Source organism: Arachis ipaensis, chromosome B02, assembly GCF_000816755.2.
Source record: "Arachis ipaensis cultivar K30076 chromosome B02, Araip1.1, whole genome shotgun sequence".
Classification (NCBI taxonomy): domain Eukaryota; kingdom Viridiplantae; phylum Streptophyta; class Magnoliopsida; order Fabales; family Fabaceae; genus Arachis; species Arachis ipaensis.
The window spans coordinates 97,246,895-97,274,076 of NC_029786.2; the positions used below are offsets into that span (position 1 = coordinate 97,246,895).

Consider the following 27,182-nt stretch of genomic DNA (forward strand, 5'->3'; position numbering starts at 1 on the left):
AGTGTTCTTGTTGTGTGTGTATCTGTGCTTGGTTGTAACATTTTCTTGTTGTAGCAATGTAGCACTACTTGCCAGGCATAGGATAGGAATTATGGTACTATAAAACAAGAGATGTGCAATAACCAGCAGTTATTTATATGATAATGAGATGCTTCTGTTAAAAAAGATACATTAACTGATAGCTGAATAGTGTAAAGCAACAAGCACTTCAAGAGAGACTTTTTGTATGAATAGGATTATTAAATTTGTGAAGGTAAGTATAAATACTACAACCTAAGATGTTTCAAGCTTTTCCAATACTTCAATTCATTTTTAGTGAGAATATACATAACAAAACTTCGAAAAGATTTCTTGTAAAAGACTTTGGAGTTAGAAAAGAAAAAGAAAATGAAGGTAGCAAAAACCTCATGAATTGTTTTGGCCTTTGTCTTGCTCACTGCTCTCTTCGGGACTGCTTTCCTGCTCCTGAACAGCAGAAGGAGTACAACAATCCTCATTTTGTTTTCCCTCACTGTCATTGGTCGTCTGTGCCTGCATATTTGAGGCTGAATTTGTTTCCTGTTCTGACATCAAGCTAGTAAGACCATTTTTCTTCAGGTAGGTCTCCAATGGCAGATTTGCTTCTTCAAGAAGACTCATCATGCTCATGCTGTTTGTCCCAGCTTGAGCATCTTCTCGATCAGGTTGGCAGTTCAAATCTAAGTGTCCCTTGGCTGCATCATCCGCATGGTCTTGACTCCTTGAATCTAACTCGTTTGGCACCCTTGCTTCATTCTCCGAACCATCACCTCGAGTTAAATGCTGAGAGGTGCTTTCTACTTCAGATTCATCCTTGGTCACCCATGACTGCTGATTTCTCTGAGCAATCTCTGCTTCACGCTCAGATTGCCGCTTCTTCTTTCGCATCATAAGGGTTTTAAACCTACGTTTTACTGTCATGCACACGTTACAGGTGCATGTAGGTTTGTGCTTGCCCTTCCCACTCGGTGGTTGGATACATACAATACAGGAGCAACCAGGTCTATGCCGAGGGTGCTTCGTAGTGGCAGCAACTGGTGCTCTGCTAGGGTCACCTGCATCATCTCCAAGTATTGCAGCATTTGCCAAAGCATCCAATCCGGAAGATTCATGTTCTAAGGTTGGTCTTTGGCTGGCAGTCATTCGCTGTTTCTTGAATTCTATCCCAAAATTACAAATTGCAGTGTCTTAGATACTATAATAAAAAAAAATAGTTGAAACCATATACACAACCAGATACATGCAACATAATTCAGTTTTTTCAGCAAGCATGTATTTTGAATAAGATGCATAGACAAAGAACTAAATGAGCAAGACAGAAATGGTTAAAGACCAGCACTGACTCTATAGTAGCAACTCCTACAACAAATCAATATTGTCTACTGTCTAGTGCATTTTTGGCTATCCTAAAATGACAGAAAAAGTCAGTTCTAGCAATCGGTGGGTAAAGATCAGTTAGATATTTAATGGCGACTGGCTTGAGTTCGGTCTTATAAAAGAGTAACATAGAAGTACCATAGTATCACTTTAAAGCCATCATTTAAAAGGGTTATGCTATGGTGTAGAACACTTTTTAATGAAGAGTGAATATTGTCATTATCCTTTTTATGATAGAGGAAATAATATAAAATCATCTGCAATGCCATATTCTCTATAAATTTAGTGATAATCTTTATTTTTCATCCAATTCTACTCTTCACTAAAGAAACTAATCTATTTAAGATACCTAAGTGTGCTTAAGAATTATGATTGGTATAGCAACTGTCATACTGGAAGATGGTACATAAAATTCTTTATAATTGGGTATGCTAGTTTATTTTTAATAGCCACGCCAATTGTAGGGCTCTTAATTCCTACGAGATCTTATAGTCAATAATTTTACATTCCCATGCCATGACTAATCGCAACAAATGGTTAATACTGACATAATAGTTGACTAATAACAAGATTTGCAAACACATACAAATATCCTCGTCCTCAATAATTATGAGTATGGACACACTTATATGTTAAACTGAAATTTCCTTGTGGGTCCAATTAATGGGCAATACTGAGAGTAAATATATACATAGAATACATAGTGTTGGCATATTTAGTAGTGGAATTATATTTTATTTAAAAAAAGGGATAGGACCCACATAACTGAACATTCATTCTTACTCCCTCTGTATTCTCTACACAATTATGAGAGTAGGCACCCAATTAATCAGCTAAACCAATTTAGAGTATAATTCCTGGTCTAAAAAAGTAGAAAAATATAACAGAAGACTAGCATTTCAACCATGATTTCCCATTATCTATTGATAGATAAAAAAATGAATAAAGATAAAGAAAATGTTAGAAATAAGAACAAATGGAGATACTCATCAACAACTGCCTCCTTTTAATAACGACAGCTTATGGAATTCATTACTGATTCAATTTCTGTTATGTTAAGGAACACTATATTTCCAAATTCATCGAAACTTATCCTAAGAGAATCTATTTCTTAATATTGTTCAGAACTGTATATCAATTATCAAATTTGTTCATCGAAACAGAGACTATGTAGCATGCCCTTGAATGCAGACAGGTTAGTTGGGGAGAGGGGAACACAGCTTCATCAATAATTGTCTTACAAGGGAGATATACTTTTGTAGATGAATTAAACTTTACCAGTATCTCTTAATAAGCATTGATTAGACAAAAATGGGGGTTTAAAGGAATTCAAGAGGTGGCGATATACCCTTGATCAGTCGCAAGAGATTATCCATCTCCCTTGGGCTCAATTCGTCTGGAGCAGAACATGCACGCCTAGCAAAATCATCGAGAAACTGAAATAATTGTCTTACAAAGAACATGCTTTGTTAACAAGTGCACTGCACTATAAAGTCATACTTCTCACCTGCTCTGATCCCACAAGTTATCAGCACATGTCCACTTAGGGGGAACAAGTACATCAACTGGTAACTTCCTCCATTTTGAGCAATTATCACACTGTGTCCACTGCTCATTTATCCTGAGTTCCAATCAAATTCAAAATTAAGATGATCAACTGATATATATAAGCTTCTGTGTTATAAAGACAAAAAACAAAATTTAAGAGAAAAATATGAGAAATAGCATGAAAGGAAAAACCTGACATGCAATAAACAAAAGATACTAACACACATCCATCTTACCCAGCAGAGCGGGCTACGAATATACTCTTCTTTCCAAAGACAGGAGGTTCCTGTATGAATTAAAGTAAGTTATTTGCTGTGGAATATCTTAAACAGGCATTAATATGAAAAAAGGTAAAGTATATTTTTTGTTCGCAACATTTGCGGTTTTTTTTTTTTAAAATATCTCTAATGTTTAATTTGATTCAATTTTGCTCCTAATGTTTTCAATTTATTCAATTTTGTCCCAAATATTTTTTATTTGTGTCAAAATTATCTTTAGGCGTTTTCAATTTTGTCCATAACATTTGAGATGAAATTAACATCCAAGGATAATTTTGACACAAATTGAAAACATTAGGGACAAAATTGAATCAAATTAAACGTTAGGGATATTTTAAAAAAAAATTGCAAACATTAAGGACAAAAAACATACCTTACCTTATAAAAAATTAATCAGATTTATGTAACCTCTCTGAGTGGAGGCTTTACTTCAAAGTTTTTCTATTATTAATAAGAAACCAATTTGATGTACTTTAGATTTACATGCAATAACATGGCATTGCAAAGTTCCAGCTTCTTATAAATGGTTTACTTACTTCATATTCTTCAAATACATGATCCTCAATCATGACAATGCTTGGTTTAGCAGTTGGAGGAGGACGAAGCAAATCCTGTGCCTCTTCCCATGTAAGCTTCAACTCCAGCGCATCCTGGCTATCAATAAGCAACCTCTTACTTTTTGATCCAATATTCCTGGTTTTTTTCTTCTCTGGAACCAGCACAGGCGGCAAAAATGATCCCTCCCTTGTCCTTTTTTCAGGAATTTCAATATTATGCCAATTCATGTCACCACCAGCTGAATTCCATTTTTTAGACAGCGTATTTAGCGGGGATTCTGAACTTCCCTTTTGTGACTGGAGAAGGCCAGAATAACCACTTAATATAGGTAGATTCTCATAAACACCAGAATAGGAAGTTTCACTTGAATGAGAGCCATTGGGCATATTAGATGGATGAGATTCCTGCTTAATAGGAGACTATGTATCAATTCTAAAAGTTTGAGTTTGCTATATGAGCTAAAAGCGGCTGTTACCTGTACTGCAGCAGAATTTGTTGCCTTCCTAAACCCCATAATAAGTTTCCCTTCAGGGTCCATCCGGCTAAAAGTTACTGCAGCATTTTTTTGAAAAAGAATTAAACATATAATTATAAAATCAAAAGCAAAAAACAACTATATGTAGTGCATCTATTCCTAAAACTAGCAACTTCACAAATTAAGTAATTCTCAGTAAATATACCAGTATCTCCAGCTTGCAGTTGCATAGACTGAATACAAGGAGTTACACCTTCTAGAACATACATCCTGCTGTTATTATTTGGCCAAAATCTAAACTGGAACACCCATTCTTTTCCTTTCACATCTTGGATTCGTAGAGGAAGGCCCTCTGGTTGAGAGATAGGAGGGAAATATGCCTGCATGCACAACGCACTACTGTTTCAGTTCTAACAAAACACTAGACTCATGAAGAAAAAAAGACCGGGACAATCATTAGTTGATACCAATGACTTCTCTTAGGTTCGAAGGTCACATAAGACCATCTCTCATGACGTGTGTGTTATATGTGGGGCAAATTTAGAGTCAAATCCACATCTGTTTTTGCATTTTCCAATAGCTGTTTTCTTATGGAACAACTAGTTTAGCATTTTTGATGTAGGTTTGTTGGGTTTGGTAGTAGAAAAGAGGTAATATCTTTGGCAATGTGTAATTTTCACCACTATTTGGTTGGAGAATAATGCACACACCTTCAATTACAGATTTTCTTAGAAGAATGTTTTATGGGATAGAATTAGCCTAGCATCTAGTTGGTGTAAAACTCATGATCTTTATAAGCTACTTTCCTTCTGAGACATGTTGAGAGATTGGGAAGCTATGCTTTATAGATAATTCTTTTGTTTTTTGTTTTTGCTTTGTACAGGGGATGCCCGAATTTGTATTATCCTTCTCATCTTAATGAATTTTTTTTAATCCAAAAAAAGAAAATCATTGGTTAATAAAAATGACAAACAATATGTTAATTCAGCGTCTGTGTTCAGAAAACTTACTTCAGCACATGCTTTTGGTAAAACTAAGCGACCAATTCGACCAGCATCACTTGCACTAAGCATCTTCTCAAAGAGTGGCACAATGGTGGAATTTGAACTTAAACATATCATGAATCATGGTTAAGGAAATGTTTTTATGAGGTCAAGAGCAATAATCAAGATAACATGCTTATCACAATGTATAAAGTATCTAGACAATAACTAACAATTCATAAACTGAATTGCAAAACTGGATACTCTCCTGATATTTGTTGCAACTCTTGATCTGTAATCCTAGGCCAGTAACGGGGAAGTAGCTGATTTCTTCCACGTCCCTCGGCAGGAGGCCTTGCTACACGGATTTGGGACACCATAGCTGCATTTGTTTCTAAGCTTGAACCAAGGCTTGACCTAGGAGGCTTTGGTAAAAGGTGGCGAGACCTAGACCCAAGTAAAAGTGGAGGCGAGGTTTTACTTTGTTCCCTTTCATCAGCAATGGCACTATGAAAGGGATTTGGATTTCCTGAAGGAGAAGCAAGAGTCATACTCAAATTTGCATGTGCCAATGATTCATATATATCTTGCATCTCCATATCTGCCTGGCAGTTGTCTGATTTGGCAACCCTAGATGAACCATTAGATTTGCAGCGAAATTGTGATATCAATTGGCTTCCAAGTTCTGCAGTAGAAGGCAAACCTTCCTCTGTTTTTATCTCTGGAAAAGGGACATTTGCATCAGGATTATGAGGTTTAAGCCACCATCTCAGCCCATCACTATCTGTGGAATGTCCTACTTGCATACCCCTGACATTTAATTGGTTAGCCAGAGATGGACACAGTTGTTCACTGACGTTCTTTATCTTTGATGCCCCAGAGCCAGTAGGCTTTTCAGTACCCGCAACCTGTCAAGTAATATTGTAATGTAAATGCAGACTTGAGGCATCAAAACAAAATAACCATTTATGCAATAAGTAAAAAAGTATAAATGACAGACCAACCTTGAATTTCGAAGCTCACATCACACAATTTGCTATTATTTCATAGATCATAGTGCATTCAATTCATATCCTAAATTTTGATCAATAGTAAACTTACCAATATTATGACAAACAGGAAATTTAATCTAAGAATTAAGACCTGCAAGCTAGCATGATAAATGCTAATCTATCTGATGGTTTCAGGAAGAAATAGGGGTGAATTATCTGTTTGGTATTCGCAATGAAAAAGATAAAGTATAGCTTTGATAAGTTAAATGTTAATTTTTCTTACAAGTTGATGTCCTGAATTTCTTGTGCAATTTATACAGCTTACACCACCGGAATCTAGCAACTCAAGCTGAGACCTAGAGGCAATGCATCCACAATGTAGACGCTACAGATAAGAAAATATACAGGATCATTAACCATAGAGTAGCACGTGCAAGAGTAGAAAGGACTGGGGATAAGTTACACAGGTGAGTTTTACTCTACCTTGCCACATGAAACACACTCTCTCCAACCAGAATCATTTGAGTGGAATTTTTCACAAAATGTTGATTGCTCATATGCAGAACTACAGTAGAGAACAAAAAAATAAAGACGAAGAAGATTTAGGAATCTGAATAGACAGTTGTCATGCAGTAATGGCTGAAATTGCATCAAGTAAATAAGGTTAAATGCAGTATTGATTGAAGTCATCATGTAATCCAAAGCACACGATACCTAGATCACACTGTTAGCTACTTATGTGGCAGCAAAACAAGAGCAATAATTAAAATTATAAAAGCAACTTGTCATATTATCTTCACCCAGTAATTGCTTTCCGACTTTTTTGAACACATCAATGGAAGCTTTAAAATTTCAATTTACATTCTTGAATATATAGTAAAAATTAATGGATATATGCCATGGGGAGTTTCATATAGTGGTCCAAACCAGCAGCACACCAACTTTAGAAAATCCACAATAAATAAATAAATAAGTAACTAAAATAGGTAGCCAAAGGTCAAAACTTTGATTAAAAGAGACTGAAATTGTTCAACCAAAAAAAAAAAAAACGACTGAAATGAATATTTTCAAAATGAAGTAGCAATCCACATGGAAAATAAACAACAATTGAGAATAGTAAAGGCAAAAATCACATACTTGTAGTTACACCTAAACACCACTGTTAGTTACTTCTTCTATACAATATCTCTGATTTTCTGATATTTATAAACTCATCGAGCGTGCTAATTTGAAATCTAGAAAGTGAAATCACACATTACCCGCACTTATCACAGAGATCGGCAAATTCGCCGGATCGCAAGGCCCAACCTTTGCGCCATTGAATCGACGTCAAGGTGGCGCATACCACGTTCATGCAGCTCCTTGACTCCATTAATACTTCACGACTTCACTGCAACAAACTACACCAGAATAACACATACAAAGTTCAATTAATCAAAAAGAGAAACCCTAACAATTGCTTCTATTTCAGACAAAGACCTCACAAAATTAAATTTGACTAGCTCAAGAAAATAAAATACAACGCAAAATATAGTAACGGAGAAACGCTAATACCGAAATTAAACACAAGAAATGGAGCTCGAGTTGGAAGAATCTGTTACCAGAAGCTCGCCGAAGCTAAGTCGAAGTTTCGTGCTTCGGCGAGTTCTACGAAGATGAGAGGGAGAAGCAGTTGGTACTATTGCTTTTGATTGGCATTCGATTAGGTGATGAGGAAGTTAGGTGTAGTAGGAGAGAAGTAGGAATCTCACCGGAGAAGGATAATCGAATCGGAGAGTTGAATCGACGGCCGCCAGGGGAGAGAGAAAGAGATGTTAGAGAGAGAGAGACAGAGAGAGAGAGAGAGAAGGCGTGTGCATGCAGAATAAGAAAGGGGAAGGAAAAATAGAGAGGCACTCAAAAGTGCATGCACGACTCTCTATTAATTTGTTAGCTTTATCGTGATGGCTGTTGGTTGTTAAATAGAATAGAAAACAATAATATTGATTCAAATTGCATGTGTTTGTACCGTTTCTAATTCAGTTGTTTGGTTTAGCACTTATTAATTCTAATATCTATCATTGACCATGTTTTGATAAAAATCTTATTAAAGTATATGAGTGTATGGAAAGAAAAATTATTGATATTATAAGCAATTGTTACTATCCTAGTGCACAAATCATGAGTGGAAACTGGAAAGTGAAGATAAAAAATAAAAGAATTAAAAATCATATATATTAAATCAGAATCAAAATATAATGAACACTTAGAAACACAAAGGTTTATAATATCTTTAGACAGGCCCAAAAAGGCAAAAAGCGTGCATCAGCCCACTATAAGAAAATTAAAAATTTACAAACAAGTTAAAAATAAAATAAAATAAAATAATAAGAAAATACTAATTTTAAAAAATATTAATAAAAAACTGGTAGGTGGGGCCGTTGTGGTATTTTCCGGCGACATGTGGTGGTGGCTGGTGAGAGGCGACTCTCTTCCCTCTCTCTGTCTCTCTCTGGTTTTGTTAATTGTTATGGATGGATGTTGCTTAACTTTACGGCACGAATGTAATAGGCATAGAATCCGCAAGTTGCTTGCAAGTTGCAACCTTCATGATGATGTCTTGACTTTAAAGCTTCAGTGGAATGACTATGTCATACAGCAGTCAGCACATTACTCCCATTTTCTGTTTTCTCTCTCCTTTTTTCATAGTGTTTTTGGTCTTGAAGGCCTAAGCTACTTCATTGATATATCATTGTTGGATTGGGCTGGTAACAGTTTTTCCTTTTTCCTGTTTTTGTTTTTGGAGCTTAAAGTTGTTGTTTCAGTTTTTGACATTGAAATGTTCGTCCTCAATTTTCTGTAACAACAATTTACAATTGTATTTGTATATAAATGCCCAAAAGTAAACCAGTTGTCTATAAATAGATTCAGCTAAAAACTAATTTGAGTTAAGCTAATGATTAATTTACTAGTATGGTTAAACAAGTGTTTGGAACCTAAAATAAATATTCAGGGCTAGATCCATATTCTTAGCAAAAGAATTGAATAGGAGGATCATGCTGAAGCATCAGTCGATTTTTGGATAGTAAAAATAAATAGTGTTACATCTAAATTTTTTTGTTAACTAAATTTAATTAAATTGATTTAACATAAAAGAAATTAGTTATAACTAATATTATTTTAAATTTTATTATTTAATTTGATTGAATTTAGTTTATGAAAAAACTTGAAAATATAAAATTACTTACAATTTTGCTCAATGCTCATACTCCGAGTTTGTTCACTACTTTAATTTTTGTCTTTTTTTTTTTTTTTTAATTTTTGAATGACAATATAGACAAAATTCTGTTGGAAAAATAGGATTCCATCATTTGAGTTTTGAGATTTTATACGCATTAGAATTGAAATTAGAAATAGAATTAAAATTGAATGGGTTAAACTAAATTTAATTTCAAAAATTAGTTTATAAAATGAGAAAGAGTACTGTTAGGGAGCCAATGACTTAAGCGTAAGCTGATTTTGGGGTTCACCAAGAATTGAACTTTTGACCTTTCAAATCTAGAACTCTAGTACCATATCATGAACCCACTCATCCAAAAAACGTAACCTGACAAGACAATGTAACACTAATGATCATATCTCTAATACTTCCTAAACCTCCATTGTACCTATTGTACGCTTAGGTCATTGACTCTCTATACTTTCTCAATGAGAAATACATTTTGGAGTGTGAAAATTTGTAGGTGAATAGCTTAATAATATTAAATCAGAAAAATTTATTTGAAGTATAAATATTTGTTCTAACAACATTAGATTAGATAATTCTAATACTATATTAGAATTAAAATTAAATAAGTCTAATTCAATTCCAAAATCTAATATATAAATAATGATGTGTGACATTTATAAATTATCTACAAACATGTAATATTATGAGTATGTTAGTTAGGAACTTCCATTATTAACCATACTTTTTTGTAATACTAAAATGGTGAAGGCTATGGTGTCTAAAAGATGGTGTTTATTTATATAAAAAATAAAAAATTAATATTTAATTTAAAAATATAAAAATAAATAATTTTAAAAAAAATAAAACTTACTACAAAAGCAAGTGAGATAAAATTTAGTACCAACTCATAAGAATAGTAAAATTGGCCTTTTAATTACTCATCCGTTATGTAATAAGAGGGTACCGGTGCCAAGTTGGAGCATAGGCTCTCAGTTTGAGATTTTCTTCTTATTGTTGGACACTTCTTGTGGGTTTTTTGCCCTTAAAAATAAACAACTTAACTATCCCTCGTGTATGTACGTTTTGGACCAAGCAATTAACACAACAAAATAAGTTTATGTGATATTGATTGACATATAAAACATTATATAACAGATATATTGCAATTAGAGATTGTCAGAAGACTCTAATTGCATGAACCGAAACATGACTATTCCAAAGATTATTGTGCCAAACAACTTACCTTTATTGGATTTAATAAAGTGCTCTTATTTCTTCCATTTCCCTAACAACACTAGCCATGGATGGTATTTCTTTCCGTTGAAACGTACATTTCTCTGCCAGTTCCCTCATCTTCCTGGCATACTTTTTATAAATTTGACTAATTGCACTATCATACACAGGAAAGCCGTCAATAGCAAGATCCTTAACATGTGTTGGTAGATCATTATACTCTGATGGCACTCTTCCTGTTAGCATCTCAAAAAGAAGTACACCAAAGCTATACACATCACATTTTTGGGGGGTCAGTTCTTCCTTCATTGCTTCCAACCACCAGCCTTCGTTTTGTTGGTAACCTGTTTTTCTAAATTGGTCGAAGGAGTTACTTAGTGAATACGCCATTGAGAGATCTGATATGCAACCTTGATGATCATTTGTGACAAGCACATTTGATGATCTTACATTGCCATGGACATAAGTTCCTCCTTCGAGAGAGTGGATGTGAGCAAGACCCTTGGCAACTCCAAGTGAAATCTTCATTCTTGAATTCCAATCTAATGGGACATCTCTATCTTCGGATGTTTCTGTCATCAAGTTTCATAGTAGGTCCAATAAGAAAAATAACCAAAAAGTTCAAGTCGATTTATATAGGTCGGTTCACTTTATTATTTCAGAAATTCTCAATATTTTCCTTCAAACGAATATTCAAAATGATAATAACAAGTATCAGATTTACCATGCAATAGCTTCGAAAAGCTGCCTGTTGGCATGTACTCATAAATCAGTAGATTTTCATCATTGGAACAATAGCAGGCAAGAGGAGACAGAACATTTGGGTGCTGAGAAATTCTTTGCACAATCTTTATCTTCTGTTCAAATTCTTGCTTGTCTACCACCACATCTTTTAATCTCTTTATAACTAGTGTTACGCCATTCTTCATCTCTGTGGTGTAGGTAGTTGCATAACTTGTATGTCCAAGAACTTCAGCAGAACCTCTCAACAAATCCTCAATATCAAATTTGTAAGGACACCCTTCAACAAAAGTGAATTTTCCACCACTTTTCTTACGTCGAATTGGTGTTGTAGGCAGACATATACCCATGAATCTCTTCTGATCTGTATATGATTGATCATAGGATTTGACAACCGTCAACTGCTTTTCTTCTTGACTATTATTTGCCTCTTCTTTAGTCTATATACATAAGGAAACAAAACATGAATGATGAAGAAAGTTAAGTAATGTTCTGAAAAAAGTATTCATAATGAAATAGAAAACCAACATTGTTTAGTCAAAACTTAGTGGAACTATTTCAAATTAATAAAATATTTCTATGTCTAGAGAGGCGTACAACTTTTTTACAGCAATGGTAAAGGGTGAAATTGTGGTGTTGGAAGGAGGAAGAAGAAATGTGAGAAGAGGTAAAAGAATAATTTAAAAAAGATTTAGTGATGTTGGTCGAAAAATAAGTTACTAGTTGGATTGTTGGTATAAATTTATTTAAAATTACATGATGTTCAATGATTTTTCACACCTAATTCTTTATACATAGTGTTGCACTCTACTGTCTTTAAGAGTTTTAGTGTAGTTTTCATCACTCACACCCAATCCTTCTTTCCACTTTTTGATAGAGTTTGAGACAGTGCCTACTATCAAGTGCATAAATATACACTTCATAATAAATAAGTAATTTATATCTTTTGGACTAAATCTCAAAATGATCTTCCATATTTGCAGTTTTTACTATTTTAATTTTTCAAATTCAAAATTCATTATATTGATCTCCGAGATTCAGATTTGAATATTATATTGGCTCCTAAATTCTTTCTAGCAACAAATGAAGTGCTAATCTGTCTTTGACTTCTCACGCTACATATAGGACTAAACAGTATTATTTTGTTTGTGTTTAAACAAGACAACAAACAAGAAGATGAAGAAGACTTTATATAATGTACAAATCATTTTATCTTTCTTCATTTTCCAAAACAAAACAACATCATTTAGTCGTGTGTCTAGCGTAACAAGTCAGAGCTAACTCAGCATTCCATTCATTCATTCAATATCAGAAAGAGTCCAAAGATCAATATAGTGCCGAAAGCTAGATCTCGGAGATTCGTACAGTGAATTTTAAATTTGAGAGACTAAAATAATAAAAGACATAAATTTTAGAAGCCACTATAGAGATTTAATCATTTGTTTTTGTCCTATATTAAATCGAAAAAGTATAGGTAGACAATGAAAATATTAAACAATGAATATATCGGATGTTCATTTTACTAGGTATGTGGATGGTTATTCTAATATTAAGATTTAGGTGAGTAATTTGGAGATGTAGTGTATTTTTATTTTATTAGTGGATGTTCATGTTGTTCAAAAAAGTCATTGATTACCTAGGATAACCCAATTAAATCTAAAATCATCAATCTCACCTTGTGATATACAAATAATACTTTGTTTCATCCAACAATGTCCTCTAATAATTAAAAGAAAATGGCATGGTTACAAGAATTATAGTAGTTAGCTTTGGCATACACAATTATTTTCAAATTTAACTTTGGCATCCAAGTAAATAATAAACAGTAAACACACTTACTTGGCTAGCAATGTGTAAGAGTCTAGTGCCATCTTCCATGACTTGCTCAACAGAATCATTCCGAAGGGTCTCCAACTGGACTGTGATTTCCGAAACAGAGTTAGTTATTTCCGTTACATTCTCATCATTTTGCTGCTGAATTGTGACAGTAGTCTCATCATTTACATCTATCTGATTCAACTCCACAGGTACGTTAGCAGAATCAGATTCAGAAACTGAACCACCACCAGCAGTAGTTTCTTCATTGCTATTCGATTGCATCTTATTAACCGCACTATGTATTCTTCTAACCTTCATCAACGTCTCTTTCAAATCTCTTGCGTTCTGAGCCTGCATATCAATGATAAAGAACCTCACCAGAGACTCCACCAGTGCTACCAATTGTTCTTGGTACCGAATCCTAGCTGGAAAATTCAGCTTGTGGATTTTGGAACACTTGTAAACAAGCTTTGTGCCTTCTTCCATTTCCTTGATCAACAACTCTAGCTCGGCGTTCGCGCGACCCAGTTCGTTGTTTTGTTGTTCTATCTCCTTGATCACCGGATCAATCGCCGTTAACGTTGTTCTGAGGTATGCTAAGGTTGGTTTGAACATAACAGCTCTGTCTTTCATATCTATAACTGCTTTCAGGAGTTCTCCAAACACAGCTCCTATGGCAGCTCCTCCTACCAATGATGCCGCCATAACTCGCTCTACCTCTCGGTATCAACGAAGTGCAGAAGTTATGCTAAGTCGCTTTACTCGGTCAACGCGTCTGAGACATGACTACTCGGTTTACTCATTTATTGTCTTCGTTCTTCCATGCCTAGTTGTGATGTGTGATACGATGGTAACTAAACTATTTCTAAAAAAATTGAATTAATGATTAGAAGAAAGTTAGAAAAAATAAATTTTGTAATTTGTAATCATTAATTAATTATTATTAATATTTTTAATGATATAAAATAATATGAATATACACGGGGTATTTATAGGTGCTAAATGAATCAAAGTAATAAAGATATAGAATTCTACAATTAATGTATAGATATGCTATATAAATATAGACGATACTAATTGACTTGAATTGATTCTAATTAATAATTCTCTAACATCCCCCCTCAAACTCAAGTGGGAGCTAAGGATACCAACTTGAGTTTAGATAACAAAATCCGAAAACGAGTCGGGTGATGAGCTTTCGTGAAGATATCAGCAGTCTGATCCAGTGTTCCAACAGTAATGAGACAAACAACATCAATAAGGATACGTTGCCGAACAAAGTGACAATCAATCTCAATGTGTTTGGTGCGTTCATGAAACACATCATTATGGGCAATCTGAATAGCACTGCAGTTATCACAAAAAACATCAGTAGGGGACGACTGAGGAGCACCCAGATCTTCGAGAAGCCAACGAACCGAGATAACCTCAGCGGTGGTGTCAGCGAGGGCACGGTACTCAGCTTCTGTGCTTGAGCGAGCAGTGAACGTTTGCTTCTTAGCACGCCAAGAAATGAGAGCGTCGCCAAGGAACAAACAGTAACCAGTAGTAGAACGACAATCAGTGGGATCACCAGCCCAATCAGCATCGGAGTATGCCTGAAGGGTCAAAGAGGAATGGGCAGAAAAATAAAAGCCATAAAATAGAGTGCCTTTGACGTACCGAAGAATGCGAAGAACTGCCGCATAGTGAGTAGTACGAGGAGCTGACAAGAACTGGCTGAGGACAAGAACTGGATAGGCAATGTCTGGTTGGGTGACAGTCAAGTAGACGAGACCTCCAATTAACTGTCGATAGAGAGTCGGATTATCCAAAACAGTACCATCCATAGGGGTAAATCGAACATTAGGCTCAAGAGGATTAGACTCAGTGCGACTATCTGTAATCCCAGCACGAGCAAGAAGATCTGAAGCATACTTAGCCTGAGAGAGATAGATGCCATCATCTGTGGAGATGACCTCGAGGCCAAGAAAATAGCTGAGAGAACCAAGATCTTTCATCTCAAAGGTACGGTGAAGTGAGGCCTTGAGATCAGAGATACCATCAACATCATCTCCAGTAATGATCATGTCATCAACATACAAAAGTAGGAGAACAACTCCATGTTCGCTTTTACGAATGAAAATGGCATTCTCATGAGGACTAGAAATAAAACCAAGACTGCATATGGTAGTGCTGAACTTGTCAAACCATTCAAGAGGAGCTTGCTTAAGTCCATAAAGTGCCTTGCGAAGGAGACAAACCTTACTGGAAGGACAAGGATATCCCGGAGGTGGTTTCATATAGACTTTCTTTTTCAAATCCCCATTAAGAAATGCATTCTTCACATCCATCTGACTGAGAGACCATCTTTTAACCACAGCAATGGCAAGAAGAGCTCTAACAGATGTAAGGCGAGCGACAGGAGCAAAAGTCTCTTCATAATCAATACCATACTCTTGCGTACAGTCTTGAGCAACCAAGCGTGCCTTGTAATGGTCAATAGAGTCATCAGAGCGAGTCTTAATCTTGTATACTCATCTACTGCCCACAACTTCCTGATCAGAAGGAGGATCAACCAAATCCCAAGTGTGTACTTTTTCAAGTGCCTGTATTTCTTCCTGCATTGCTTGTTGCCAATTTGAATTTGTGGAGGCCTCTCTGAATGACTTAGGTTCATGTTGATGAAGAATAGTAGAAAAGCAATGATAATAAAGGAGATGAGGAGGTAGATTCCTTACCCTAGAAGAACGAGTGGGAGGAGGAGGCATGACGGTAGGAGCGGGATCGCCGTCCGGACTGGAATCATCGGGAGATGAAGAAGGAGAAGGCGGAGGAGTAGGGGCCTCGAGGAATGGACTTGGGGTAGACCCTGTAGTATCATCACTAGGAAAGAGATCAACATTTGGGTTAGTAAAAAATGGTGACGGAGTAGAAGGAATGGACTCAAAAGAGGAAAAACTAGAGAACATGTGATGCTCCCAGAAGACAACATGACGAGATATACGAACACGGCGAGAGATAGGATCCCAACAACGATAACCCTTATGTTCAGAAGCATATCCAAGAAAACAGCACATGCGAGCCCGAGGTTCAAGCTTATTGTGTTCATGAGGCTGAAGAAGGACAAAACAGACACAACCAAAAATACGGAGAGAACTATAATCGGGAGAAGTACGATAAAGACGCTCAAAGGGAGTAGTGTTACCAAGAACAGAAGAAGGGAGTTTATTGATTGTATGAACAGCAGTGAGAACAGCTTCACCCCAAGCACGCTCAGGACAGGAAGAGGAAATAAGCATCGCACGGACAGAGTCAAGAATATGACGGTGTTTACGCTCAACTCTACCATTTTGTTGAGAGGTACCAGGATAAGAAAACTCAGACAAAGTACCCTGTTCAGCGAGAAAATTTAGAATTTTGGAGTCATGATATTCCATAGCATTATCACGTCTGAAAATTTTAATGACTTTTGAAAACTGAGTTCGAACCATAGTGGCAAAGTTAATATAAATCTGAGGCAACTCATAACGATTAGTCATCAAATAAACCCAAGTAAAACATGAATAATCATCAATAAAGACGACAAAATATCGAGCCCCTCCCATATAAGCGGTGGAAGCGGTGGGAGCGGGGCCCCAAACATCAGAATGAATAAGATCAAAAGGAGAGCATGAAATAGAGGAATTATTATTAAAGGGTAAGGCAGGTTGTTTTGCAGTGCGATAAGAAATGCAATCTAAAGACTCATTTTGAACTTGAGCTAAAACACCCGTAGATATAAGAGGACGCAATTTTCCTAAGGAGATATGGGCAAGACGACGGTGCCACAAGTGAAGAGTAGATGGAGAGAAAGCAGCACAGAGATTTGTAGAGGGAACATAAAGGTTCTCGAGCTCAAATAAGCGTCCGACCTTACAACCAGTCCCGATGATCTTTCCCGTCCGACGATCCTGCACACGGCAACCAGAAATAGAAAAAATGACATCAAAACCGAGTTCAACAAGCTGACCGACAGAGATAAGATTAAAATTCAATTTTGGAATAAAATAAGCATCAGAAAGATATGAATATTGGACTGTGAAATAATCCCGTGATGTGTTGCATGCAAAAGGGAACCATTAGCAGTGTTGACAGAAGGTGCATTTGTAGTGGGAGACAACGACGAGAAAAGATGACGCAAAGGAGACATATGATTAAAACAACAAGAATCAAAATACCATTTCGAATTACATGGATGGGTGGAAAGGGTAGCAGAGGTATTACTAGAAAAAGAGAGAAGTTGCTTAAGAAGGGATTCAATATCTGATGGAGAGACAGAAGGTGTGTTGAGAGATGTGGAAGGGGTGGACTCAGTAGCAGCAGCAGCAGTAGAGGCAGGCACGTGCGGAGAGTTGTTGGGATAAGGTTGATACTTGTTCTGATCTGAACGTGGTGGTCGAGTAGGACAGATAGCAATCAAGTGACCTGAGAGCTTACAATAATGGCAGAACAGTTTTGGGCAATTGGAGCCAATGTGGCCTTTTTGTTGCACTTACGACATTCAATAGAAGAACAGTCGGAGAAGGAATGTCCAGGCCGGTTACAGTGTCAACAGAGTTTGCCCTTTCTGTCGGTGGTAGCAAAGACAGTTTCACTTTTAGAACGAAGCAATTCCAAGCGCGTTTCTTCAGACTTAAGACGAGGAAGAGCATCTTCAAGACTAGGCAAGGGATTCTGATGAAGAAGAGAAGCCCTGACCGGCTCATAGTCATCAGTAAGTGCTATCAGAAATTGGATGAGACGTGTCCGGTTCCGATAATCCTCATATGCCTTAGCATCAGTAGGATCTTTAAGAACAGGCTCACAGGAGGTCAACTGATCCCAAATAATCTCCATCTGAGTAAGAAAATCAAAAACTGCTTGGCCACATTCTTGCTTAAGGTTATGAAGTTCCTTAAGCAGTTGGTACTGATGAGAGAGATCAGAAATAGTGTAACGTTTTGCCAAATGATCCCATACCTCTTTAGCAGTATCAAAATGCCCAAACTATAAATGAATGCCAAGAGTAGAAGTGTTGCAGAACCAAGTGATAATCTGATGATTTTTACTATCCCAATCTTCCAATTTCTCTGCATAGTCCATCTCAACATCCTCCTTGGATTTGGAGGCACCATCTTTGGATTTGTCAGTCACAGTTGGCTTAACAGGACAGGCAATATCACCAGCCACATATCGCCATAATTTTTGCCCTTTAAGAAATCCTCGCATAGCTTTAACCCAATGTGCATAGTTGGAGCCATTAAGGATAACAGGGATAGGCTGAAAGACATCCAATTTTTCCATAGGAATAGAAATAATAGCAAAAAAAAGGGATAAGAAACTACAAATTCGGAATAGAAAACGAGAAAACGGAGCGCAGAATTGGAAAGAGCTCACCAAAAAACCTTAGGGAGGGTCCTGCTTGTCTGCCACATCAGCAGAACGGTGACACGTGGCAGCCCGTGAGAGGACGGAGAGGACAGGATGGCGGTGAGGTGGCGAGCAGGTCAACCAGCGGGCCGGGTCGGGTCAATCGCGGGTCGCAGGAGAAGCTGATGGCGTGACACGTGGGCGCTCCAGGATCGTCTGATCAGCAGCAAGATCCAACGGCTACTAAAGCATCTGGGATGAGGAAGAATGAAGGTGGGCAGGGAGCTTCCGGCGGCGCGTGACGGTGCATCCGGTGGCCTCAGGCGACAATTCCGGCGGCGTTGAAATCCTGACGGAGAGACGAACACAATGATGGCGAAGGTGACGAACCAAAGCGTCGGAAACAGAACGAAAAACCAGAGCAAAGAAGCACTGTCGGAATAGAAAAATAAGGAGGCTATGAACAAATGTTCATTGGAAAAAAAAATTTTAGGCTCTTGATACCTTGTTAAAAATAAGAGACTAAGAGAGTAATCTGAAGAGTGTATTATTTAGTGTGTCGAAAGGTACAATATACAAGGGGTATTTATAGGTGCTAAATGAATCAAAGTAATAAAGACATAGAATCCTACAATTAATGTATAAATATGCTATATAAATATAGATGATACTAATTGACCTAAATTGATTCTAATGATTCTCTAACATATAAGACTATTAGTCCGATTATGAAAATACTGATTTCCCGCATGGTGCGAGAAGCTGACCACATGTATGGAAAGACGACATGCGTATGGAACCCCTTGCACTGTCTGCTATCACTATTCGCCAACTTCTAACCTCTCTCGCAGAGTGCAACAAGGCCTTCCATCCACCACTTGTTCAGTTGTTCTACATGCTTACCTCAATGTTTTTTGCTGTCTAGAAAGTAACAAAAAAATCCTTTCACCAAAAATTTCACCATTGCTAGAAGTTGTTATTGGCACCTTATCCTGGCAAGGAAATTTAACATGTGGATTCTTGAATACTTGTAAACGAGGTTAGTGACCAATACTATTTCCCTAATCAACACACTTAGCTCTTCCTTTGACCGGGTCCAACAATGCAAGTATAGATGCAACTATTTATCATATTTGCTCTCTTTGCTCAAAGGATCTATTGCCATTGCCATTAAGGTTGTTTGAAGAGTTAATACTCAAATTGGCCCCTGAAATTTGACCCCCGACTCAATTTAGCCCTCCAGGTTTCAATTGACTCTAATTGTACCCTGAAATTTTGACTCGCGCCTCAAATTGGCCCTTATATGGTTTTTCGTCACCGGAGAGTTGACCTGGTAATTTTAGATGACACCTGGCAGTCTCAAAACGACGCCATTTTACTATTGGCACCGAAATTCTTAGAAACGACGTCGTTGACATGAAAAAGGGGTTAAATGAAATCCAAACATTAACCACTTCAAAAGTGAAACCCAATTGACCCTTTCTCTTCCTTCTCATCCCGTCGTATACGTTTCCGTTAGAGAAGCGCCATGGGTGTCGCAGTAATGGAGGTTTGAAACTTTTCTTACTTGTTTCGCTCCCCATTGTGAAGATTAATTACCTGGGAGTCATCTTTTGCAAAAAAGGTTAGTAACAAAAATGCTGCTCTCAACTACCATGCTCTGTTTTTCTCAAAATGTTGGTTGTGGGTTGTTTTTCATTTTTTTTTCAGTCTACTTCATCAGTGAAACTTTGGGAGAATGTGGTTGATTATGGTTGTTGATGATGATAGAGTTTTTGTTTGTTAGGGTTTAATTTTTTTTGCATGTGTGTGACTGTGATCAACTGAGTCGTTCAGTTCTTTGTCCGTTTGAGCAGTCTTTGATTCTTCGTATTTCATTTTGCTTTCATGTGTTTCCTGACTAATGAACACACCTGACAATTTTGCTTTCATGTGTTTCCTTGTTTCTTTTTGTACTATTATTTACAAGAGTACTGATATAGTGGAAAGGGAGTACTGCATTATGTAATGATCATACAAGAATATAATTTTGATAAAAAAATCCTACTTTTATACATGAACTTTAAGGGTGTAATTACTAGTTGGAATATAATTTTGCTTAATGAACACACTTGACAATTTTGCTTTCATGTGTTTCCTTGTTCCTTCTTGTACTATTATTTATAAGAGTACTGATATAGTGGAAAGGGAGTACTGCATTATGTAATGATCATAACAAGAATATAATTTTGATAAAAAAATCCTACTTTTATACATGAACTTTAAGGGTGTGATTACTAGTTGTAATATAATTTTGCTTAATGAACACACTTGACAATTTTGCTTTCATGTGTTTCCTTGTTCCTTCTTGTACTATTATTTACAAGAGTACTGATATAGTGGAAAGGGAGTACTGCATTATGTAATGATCATAACAAGAATATAATTTTGATAAAAAAAAATCTTACTTTTATACATGAACTTTAAGGATGTGATTACTAGTTGAAATCTTTGAGGGAAGGAATGACTTAATGATTAAAGTGGAGTCTATTTTATTTCTCAAGAACCCTTCCCTTAAATTTTCCAATGAGTATTTTAACACGGCACTTGTTAAAAAGCAAAAAAGGCATCTTTTTAAATGCTTAATATTTTCGATAATGCATGTGATAGTTTACTTTTTCGTACTTCCTTAATAAGTTTTTACGAGATTCATTACAAATTACTTATTTTTGTTGAGATGTGAACATTATATTGTTGTTCCATGCATAATTATTGTGCAGATTATTGCATTAAGTGGTACAGCAAATAAGCTATTAAATGAGAAATGAATTGGATTTTTTTTGCTTCTGGTGTCTGAATTACTCTGCCATTAATTATCCTTGTAAAAAGCATAATCCTTCATGTTTAGGTATTTCAGATACTTGTGACTGTTAGTTATGTAATTGATTGTGTGAAGATTTTAACTTCTTTGTTCTACTTTGGCAATCAGTTGTGAAAAATTTTTGCCCTTTTATTCTCTTTTCTTTTTTTTAGATAGGACAGTGAGTTTCTCTTATTTTCTTTTTCACTTATAGATTGAAAATAATACTCATTGGCTTTAACAATAATTAAAACGCAGATCAAGCTGGTATGTTTTGTTGAAGGTTTCCCTGTTTATTATTATTATTATGGTTAAAGATACCTGGTCTCCTAGTCCCTATTCATTCTGGCCATTCATAAAGTAAAAGGGATTGTACTTGTTTCATTATATTCTGTGAAGTATTGGCAATGTTGGGTAGTGTTGTATGGCATAATAGTTTGATACTTGAGTCAGAGTTGAATTTACTTTGATTAGCAAAGTTGTAATTGTATCCAAATATTGTTGATTTTACTTGCTTTATTCTTTCATGTTTCATGATTAAGGATTGCATGAGATAGATTGAAATTAAACCAAATACCTTTAACAAAATATTCATATTTTTTAATGGTAGCCAAAACACTTTTAATTGATTAAGTTGTTTAATATATTAGAACTAAGCCCCAACTGAATTGTCTGTAATCTAAATTACTATTTTCAATTTATTGTAGTGTTGTTTTTAATTATTGTGTCTCCTGAATCTTATTTATAGATGGATGAAGGTATAACGATTGTGTATCATCATGGAGGCAGTTTTGTCACCAAACCAAATGGCAGTTTGGTTTATGACAATGATCACACTGATGAGTTGACTGGGCTGCATGAGGACGTATTAGATGTATTTTCACTAAGAGACTACAAGATCCTAGGTTATGATAACATGGTTGAGTGTTGGTGGCTTGTTCCTAGTAGACATATGAAGAGTGGACTGCGAGCACTAAGTCATGACAAAGAGCTAGTAGAGATGTGCTTCTATGCAAAGAACAATAGGGAACAGTGCACATATACTATGAGCATGGAGTTTCCCAACCCATGGTAGAGGAAGAAGTACCTGAATTGATAGAGCTAACATCCAATGCCACTGAAAACGTTGTCAAGGGGACCACACCTAGCCCAAAGAATGATACACCAACCATTCCATCCCATATCAAATCACCCATCAACAGCACAAGTGAAGGCCCTTCCAAAGAGACATCCAAGTCCCTACCAGCATCTGCTTCTGTCCCCCTGGTGAAGGAGATACCCCAACCAAAACCAGCACCTAAACCCACACCTAAGCCCAGGCCAGCAACTAAGGAGAAAACTAAGCCTACACCTAAGCCCAAACATGCACCTAAGGAAACACCTAAGCCCATACCCAAACCTACACCTAAGCCCAAGTCCACATCCAAACCAGCACCTCAACCCAATCCCACATCAAATACAATTAAGTCCACACCCAAGTCCGGGTCCAAACCCAATCCAACACCCAAATCAGCATCCAAGCCCAATCCAACACCCAAATTAGCCCTCAAATCTAAAGCCACTTCATCCAAATCAATTCATACTGCAACAAGATCCTCTGCTAGACCAAAAGGAAGAGTAGTGGGACAAAAATAAGATACTGGCAGCAAAAAAATCTATATACACCTCGATGACAATAATGGCAGTGACAGTGATTCGCATGACTCGTACGAATCTGTAGAAGACAGCCTATACAAGCCTGGACCACAAGACAGTTCTACTGAATCAGATATTGAAGGTGGTCTTTCGGAAGCTAGGTTGAGAGAATTTAAGTTGAAGCATGCTCCAGGTGCTGTCTGGAAGAAGGGCAAGGAGAAAACAGTAGAAGAAGATGACGGTCTGGTTGTGGAGAATTCTGATGAAGAAGTAGATTGGGCGCAAGTGCTGGACAACAGAGAAAACAACCAAGAATCTTATGATACATATGATCCAATTCACGATGATTCTGATGGAAACGACTCTTGGAAGTCCAAAGAATTGAAAACCCCCCAAACTCAGATGAAGAGTGGAGTGATGACGATGATGCTGATGATGTGCACCCAATCTTCTCCGAGGGTGGCCGATTCGGTGAACTAAAGCTACAAGTTGGAATGAAGTTCAGTAACAAGAATGAATTTATGGATGCTGTGAGAGAATTCACCATTCAAGAGGGTAGGGAGATTAAATTTAGAAGGAATGAGAGCTACAGAATCAGAGCTATTTGCAAGTGGACAACTGGAGAAGATGAGGATATGGTTAGATGTCCATGGGTTGCTTATGCATCCAGGGATTCTGAGGAGACATGCTGGCAATTAAAAACATTTAAGAATGAACACATATATCCTAGGATGAGAAAAAACAGGGCAGCCAACAGGAGATGGCTTGCTGGCAAGTTGGTAAAGAAATTGAGGAGGTATTTGAGCTTAAAGCACAGTGAAGCTAAAGCATATTTCAGGAGAAGGTTTGACCTGGATCTAAACAAATCATCACTAACCAGAGCTTTAATGGATGCAAGAAATATTGTTTACGGTGATGTAGCTGCCCAGTATGGTTTGGTTAGAAATTATGCAGAAACTCTACTTAAGAGTAATCATGGTTCAACAGTAAAGATTGGTACATATCTTCAAGGGGATGATTCTATATTTGAAAAAATGTATGTATGCCTGGATGGATGTAAGAAGGGTTTTAAGGCTGGCTGCCGCCCACTGATCGGACTCGACGGAGCCTTCTTGAAGACTCGGTTTGGTGGACAAATACTCTCAGCAGTGGCTCAGGACGCCAATAACCATATACATCCAATTGCGTGGGCAATTGTTGATGTTGAGAATAAAGAGAATTGGAAGTGGTTTTTGGACCTGCTGCTTGATGACTTGGGTGACTACATGACTAACAAATGGGCTTTTATGTCAGACATGTAAAAGGTAAATGAGTAAATGTATTTGTATAATTAACCTCATATATGCTGTGACGACTGTGATTAAAAAGATTTATTTGTATAATCAATTCATACTTGCTGTGAGGACTGTGATTAGTAAATGTATTCGTTGCGAGGGTCTGTTTGACGTCACTTAATATATTTGGGGGGTTTGTTTGAGGTCATTTAATATTTTTTGGGGGTCTGTTTGAGGCACGATAATGGAAATTTCATGTCTTACTGGTTCAGGGTTTGGCTTCAGCAGTAAAGGAGCTCATGCCCAATGTACACCATCGATTCTGTGTCTGGCATCTATGAAAGAATTTTAACAAACAATGGAAAGAGCAGGAGTACAGAGGACTATTAATGCAGCAGCAGCTGTTGTTGCAAAATAAAAAGGTTCTAAGGCTGGAGAGACTAGAGATCCAGCAAATGCTGCTACTACTAACACCCAAGCTGCTGAGATTAATGAAAATACTCTATTAACACCAGGATAAGCTGTTGATGATGCAAATGCTTCAGAGATTGATCTCACCCAACTCACTTACTCATAGCCAGAAAATCAGGAACAGGTAGTGATTAGTTTCTAATATTTGATTAACTGTTAACTAGTTTGTATTAGTTTATAATACATGAGTAAATGTTGGGTAGATCCAATTGATTGATATTATTTGATAATATATTGCTTGATTTTTATTGGGTTGTATTGGTCACTAATTCTGTTAACAATTTCACTAGGTCCCTCCATCAGACCCACCTCCACCTCCACAATAGGTCACAAGGCCTGACAAGCTGCAATCTAAGAGGAAAAAACTTTCAATGTGGACCAATGCAAGGAGCAAGTTCTAGGACAGCTTCACGCTTGACAGAGTTTATGACATTCGTCCCCACCCCGGGCTTGAAACCACTAACAACAAAATAGAAAATGATTTGCAATGTTGACTGGAAGTTGTGTAGAACATATTTTGTAGAGAGCATTTGATCAAACTATGCTCTTTTGATATTTTGTTACTATGTTATGTAGAGTAATCTGTTTTGGTTTAGGATATTTGAAACTATGTTATCTAGGGTATTTGAAGTATGATACAGATACTGCTATTGCTAATGCTGTGATATTGACAATGATTAATGACTATGAATTACTTTATGAATTACTTATTTGTGGGTCTTCTGTCAATTGCCAGAACCACAAAAGGTTCTATTAGATTTTCTTTTGTCACTAATGGAAGTGCATACTACATATATAATTATCAGAGCTAGCTCCTGATCTTGTCTTCATATACAGACTCATAACAGCTTGACCGATTTGATCAAACTATGCTCTTCTGATACTTATTTGGTCATAAGTTATACATCCTTTTTTGTATAATCTCAGTTTTAAAAAATTTTTACAGGATATATCATTACCAAGAGAACATAAAATTCTATTTCTATTTTGTCATTAAATACATAACAATGCTTCATTCACATAACTGACATCACAGTTACATATATTTCATCCCATATAATCCATAAGCTACAATCACAATTCCAAAAATAATAACAAACACAGACAACATAATATTCCACATTTTTAATATTCTAATTTCAGCTTCAACTGCACTAATTTTTCATCCCAGAAATATTTTCCAATGGTTTTTACTAACTGAACTTTCATTTCTGCCAACTATGGCTTATTCTTCTTCAACATCTGACTATTTAAAAAAGCCGCACATTTTCTTACCGGTAGTCTACAACACCAAAACTCCAAAAAAAAAAATTGAGAGGGAGAACAACTACAAAACTAACAAGCATTTGAGAAATAAGACACACAATCAACTTGTAACAATTCAACCAACTCACATTATAGTTAGAGCATCCATAAAATGGTCTTTCTGAATTGGAATCCGTCCCAAACCACCGAAGAATAGGATGCAAACCACAACCGCACCAATGCGAAATTTTTTCACCTCTATCACCTCTGTCACGGTGTGCATTCTTCACCCAGCTACCATGCGAACGAGCTCTACTAGAGCTACCTGAGTCTTGGCTGCTGCTTCCCAACATTCTTCTCAACTCTTAGAGACACTCTTATGATTGGGAAAAATTAGAACTTCTAGGTTTTATTTAAAATTTTTAGGGGTTAAATTGATGCCTTCAAATATTTTGTCATGTCATCTAACTGCAAGGGTGCCAGGTGTCAACCAAAATTGACAGGTCAGCTTTCCAGTGACGAAAAATGTCGAAAAGGGCCAATTTGACGCTCGGGTCAAAATTTCAGAGTACAATTAGAGTCAATTGAAACTTTGAGGGCTAAATTGAGTTGGGGATCAAATTTCAGGGGTCAATTTCAGTATTAACTCGTTGTTTGGACGTAGGAACTTAGGACCTACAACAACCCCACCTAATTGATGAGATGTCATGAGTTTAGGTAACATTTAGGTTGCGTTTAGAATGGAAATTTAGATTGGGAGACAAATATTAAAAAACTGAAATTAAATTAAATTTTTGTATTGGGTTTAGTGTAAAACTAGTATTTTACTCGAAATATTATTATGGGAATATAAATTTTTTAAAATTATGTTGGTCCTGATATTATAGATTATAACACAAAAAATTTATACATTAAACTACTTTTATAAAATGGTCGTAAGGGACAAAAATTCCCGTCAGCTAAGAAGTACAGAGTCTTAAACAAAATTAAATAATAAGTTTTTTAGTTATTATTTTCAAATGAAAGAGTTTAATTTTTTTTACTTAATTTTAACATTTGTTATCTAAAATTTGAAAGAATTTAACGTGTATATTTTTATATTTGATTAGGTATTAAATT

At 36.4% G+C, this 27,182-nt stretch overlaps 3 protein-coding genes across 6 annotated transcripts; 1 reads left to right on the forward strand and 2 right to left on the reverse strand.

Annotated features, from left to right (window-relative positions):
- On the reverse strand, window positions 359-8,140 carry LOC107625868 (B3 domain-containing transcription repressor VAL2). 4 transcript variants are annotated; one of them, XM_016328603.2, is made up of 13 exons: window positions 7,831-8,140; window positions 7,489-7,629; window positions 6,713-6,794; window positions 6,513-6,614; window positions 5,502-6,145; window positions 5,265-5,361; window positions 4,460-4,634; window positions 4,255-4,331; window positions 3,758-4,075; window positions 3,180-3,229; window positions 2,903-3,016; window positions 2,744-2,811; window positions 359-1,178 (listed from the first exon to the last, which is right to left on the reverse strand). In XM_016328603.2, the coding sequence occupies exons 2-13, from the start codon at window positions 7,599-7,601 to the stop codon at window positions 406-408; spliced, it is 2,613 nt and encodes an 870-aa protein (XP_016184089.1). In that variant the 5' UTR covers window positions 7,602-7,629; window positions 7,831-8,140; the 3' UTR covers window positions 359-405. The 4 variants fall into 4 exon arrangements, with proteins under 4 accessions (XP_016184089.1, XP_016184088.1, XP_016184087.1 ...); XM_016328602.2 differs by having other exon boundaries at window positions 3,758-4,183; window positions 7,784-8,140; XM_016328601.2 differs by having other exon boundaries at window positions 3,758-4,183; window positions 7,981-8,139.
- Window positions 10,534-14,051, reverse strand: LOC107625870 (probable inactive receptor kinase At5g67200). Its single transcript, XM_016328604.2, has 3 exons — window positions 13,251-14,051; window positions 11,395-11,851; window positions 10,534-11,242 (listed from the first exon to the last, which is right to left on the reverse strand). The coding sequence occupies exons 1-3, from the start codon at window positions 13,932-13,934 to the stop codon at window positions 10,692-10,694; spliced, it is 1,692 nt and encodes a 563-aa protein (XP_016184090.1). The 5' UTR covers window positions 13,935-14,051; the 3' UTR covers window positions 10,534-10,691.
- Window positions 23,568-24,374, forward strand: LOC107627758. Its single transcript, XM_016330582.1, has one exon. It carries the CDS (start codon window positions 23,568-23,570, stop codon window positions 24,372-24,374), a length of 807 nt encoding a protein of 268 aa, XP_016186068.1.

Coding starts and splice junctions, on each gene's coding strand:
- LOC107625868 (XM_016328602.2), bottom strand. CDS start 7,601: ATGGAGTCAAGGAGCTGCATGAACGTGGTATGCGCCACCTTGACGTCG. Junction 6,795..7,488: donor GATCTCTGTGATAAGTGCGG/GTAATGTGTGAT, acceptor TCTCTACTGTAG/TTCTGCATATGAGCAATCAA. Junction 4,635..5,264: donor TACCAAAAGCATGTGCTGAA/GTAAGTTTTCTG, acceptor TTGTGCATGCAG/GCATATTTCCCTCCTATCTC.
- LOC107625870 (XM_016328604.2), bottom strand. CDS start 13,934: ATGGCGGCATCATTGGTAGGAGGAGCTGCCATAGGAGCTGTGTTTGGA. Junction 11,852..13,250: donor TCTTACACATTGCTAGCCAA/GTAAGTGTGTTT, acceptor TTATGTATATAG/ACTAAAGAAGAGGCAAATAA. Junction 11,243..11,394: donor CTTTTCGAAGCTATTGCATG/GTAAATCTGATA, acceptor ACTTGATGACAG/AAACATCCGAAGATAGAGAT.
- LOC107627758 (XM_016330582.1), top strand. CDS start 23,568: ATGAAGTTCAGTAACAAGAATGAATTTATGGATGCTGTGAGAGAATTC.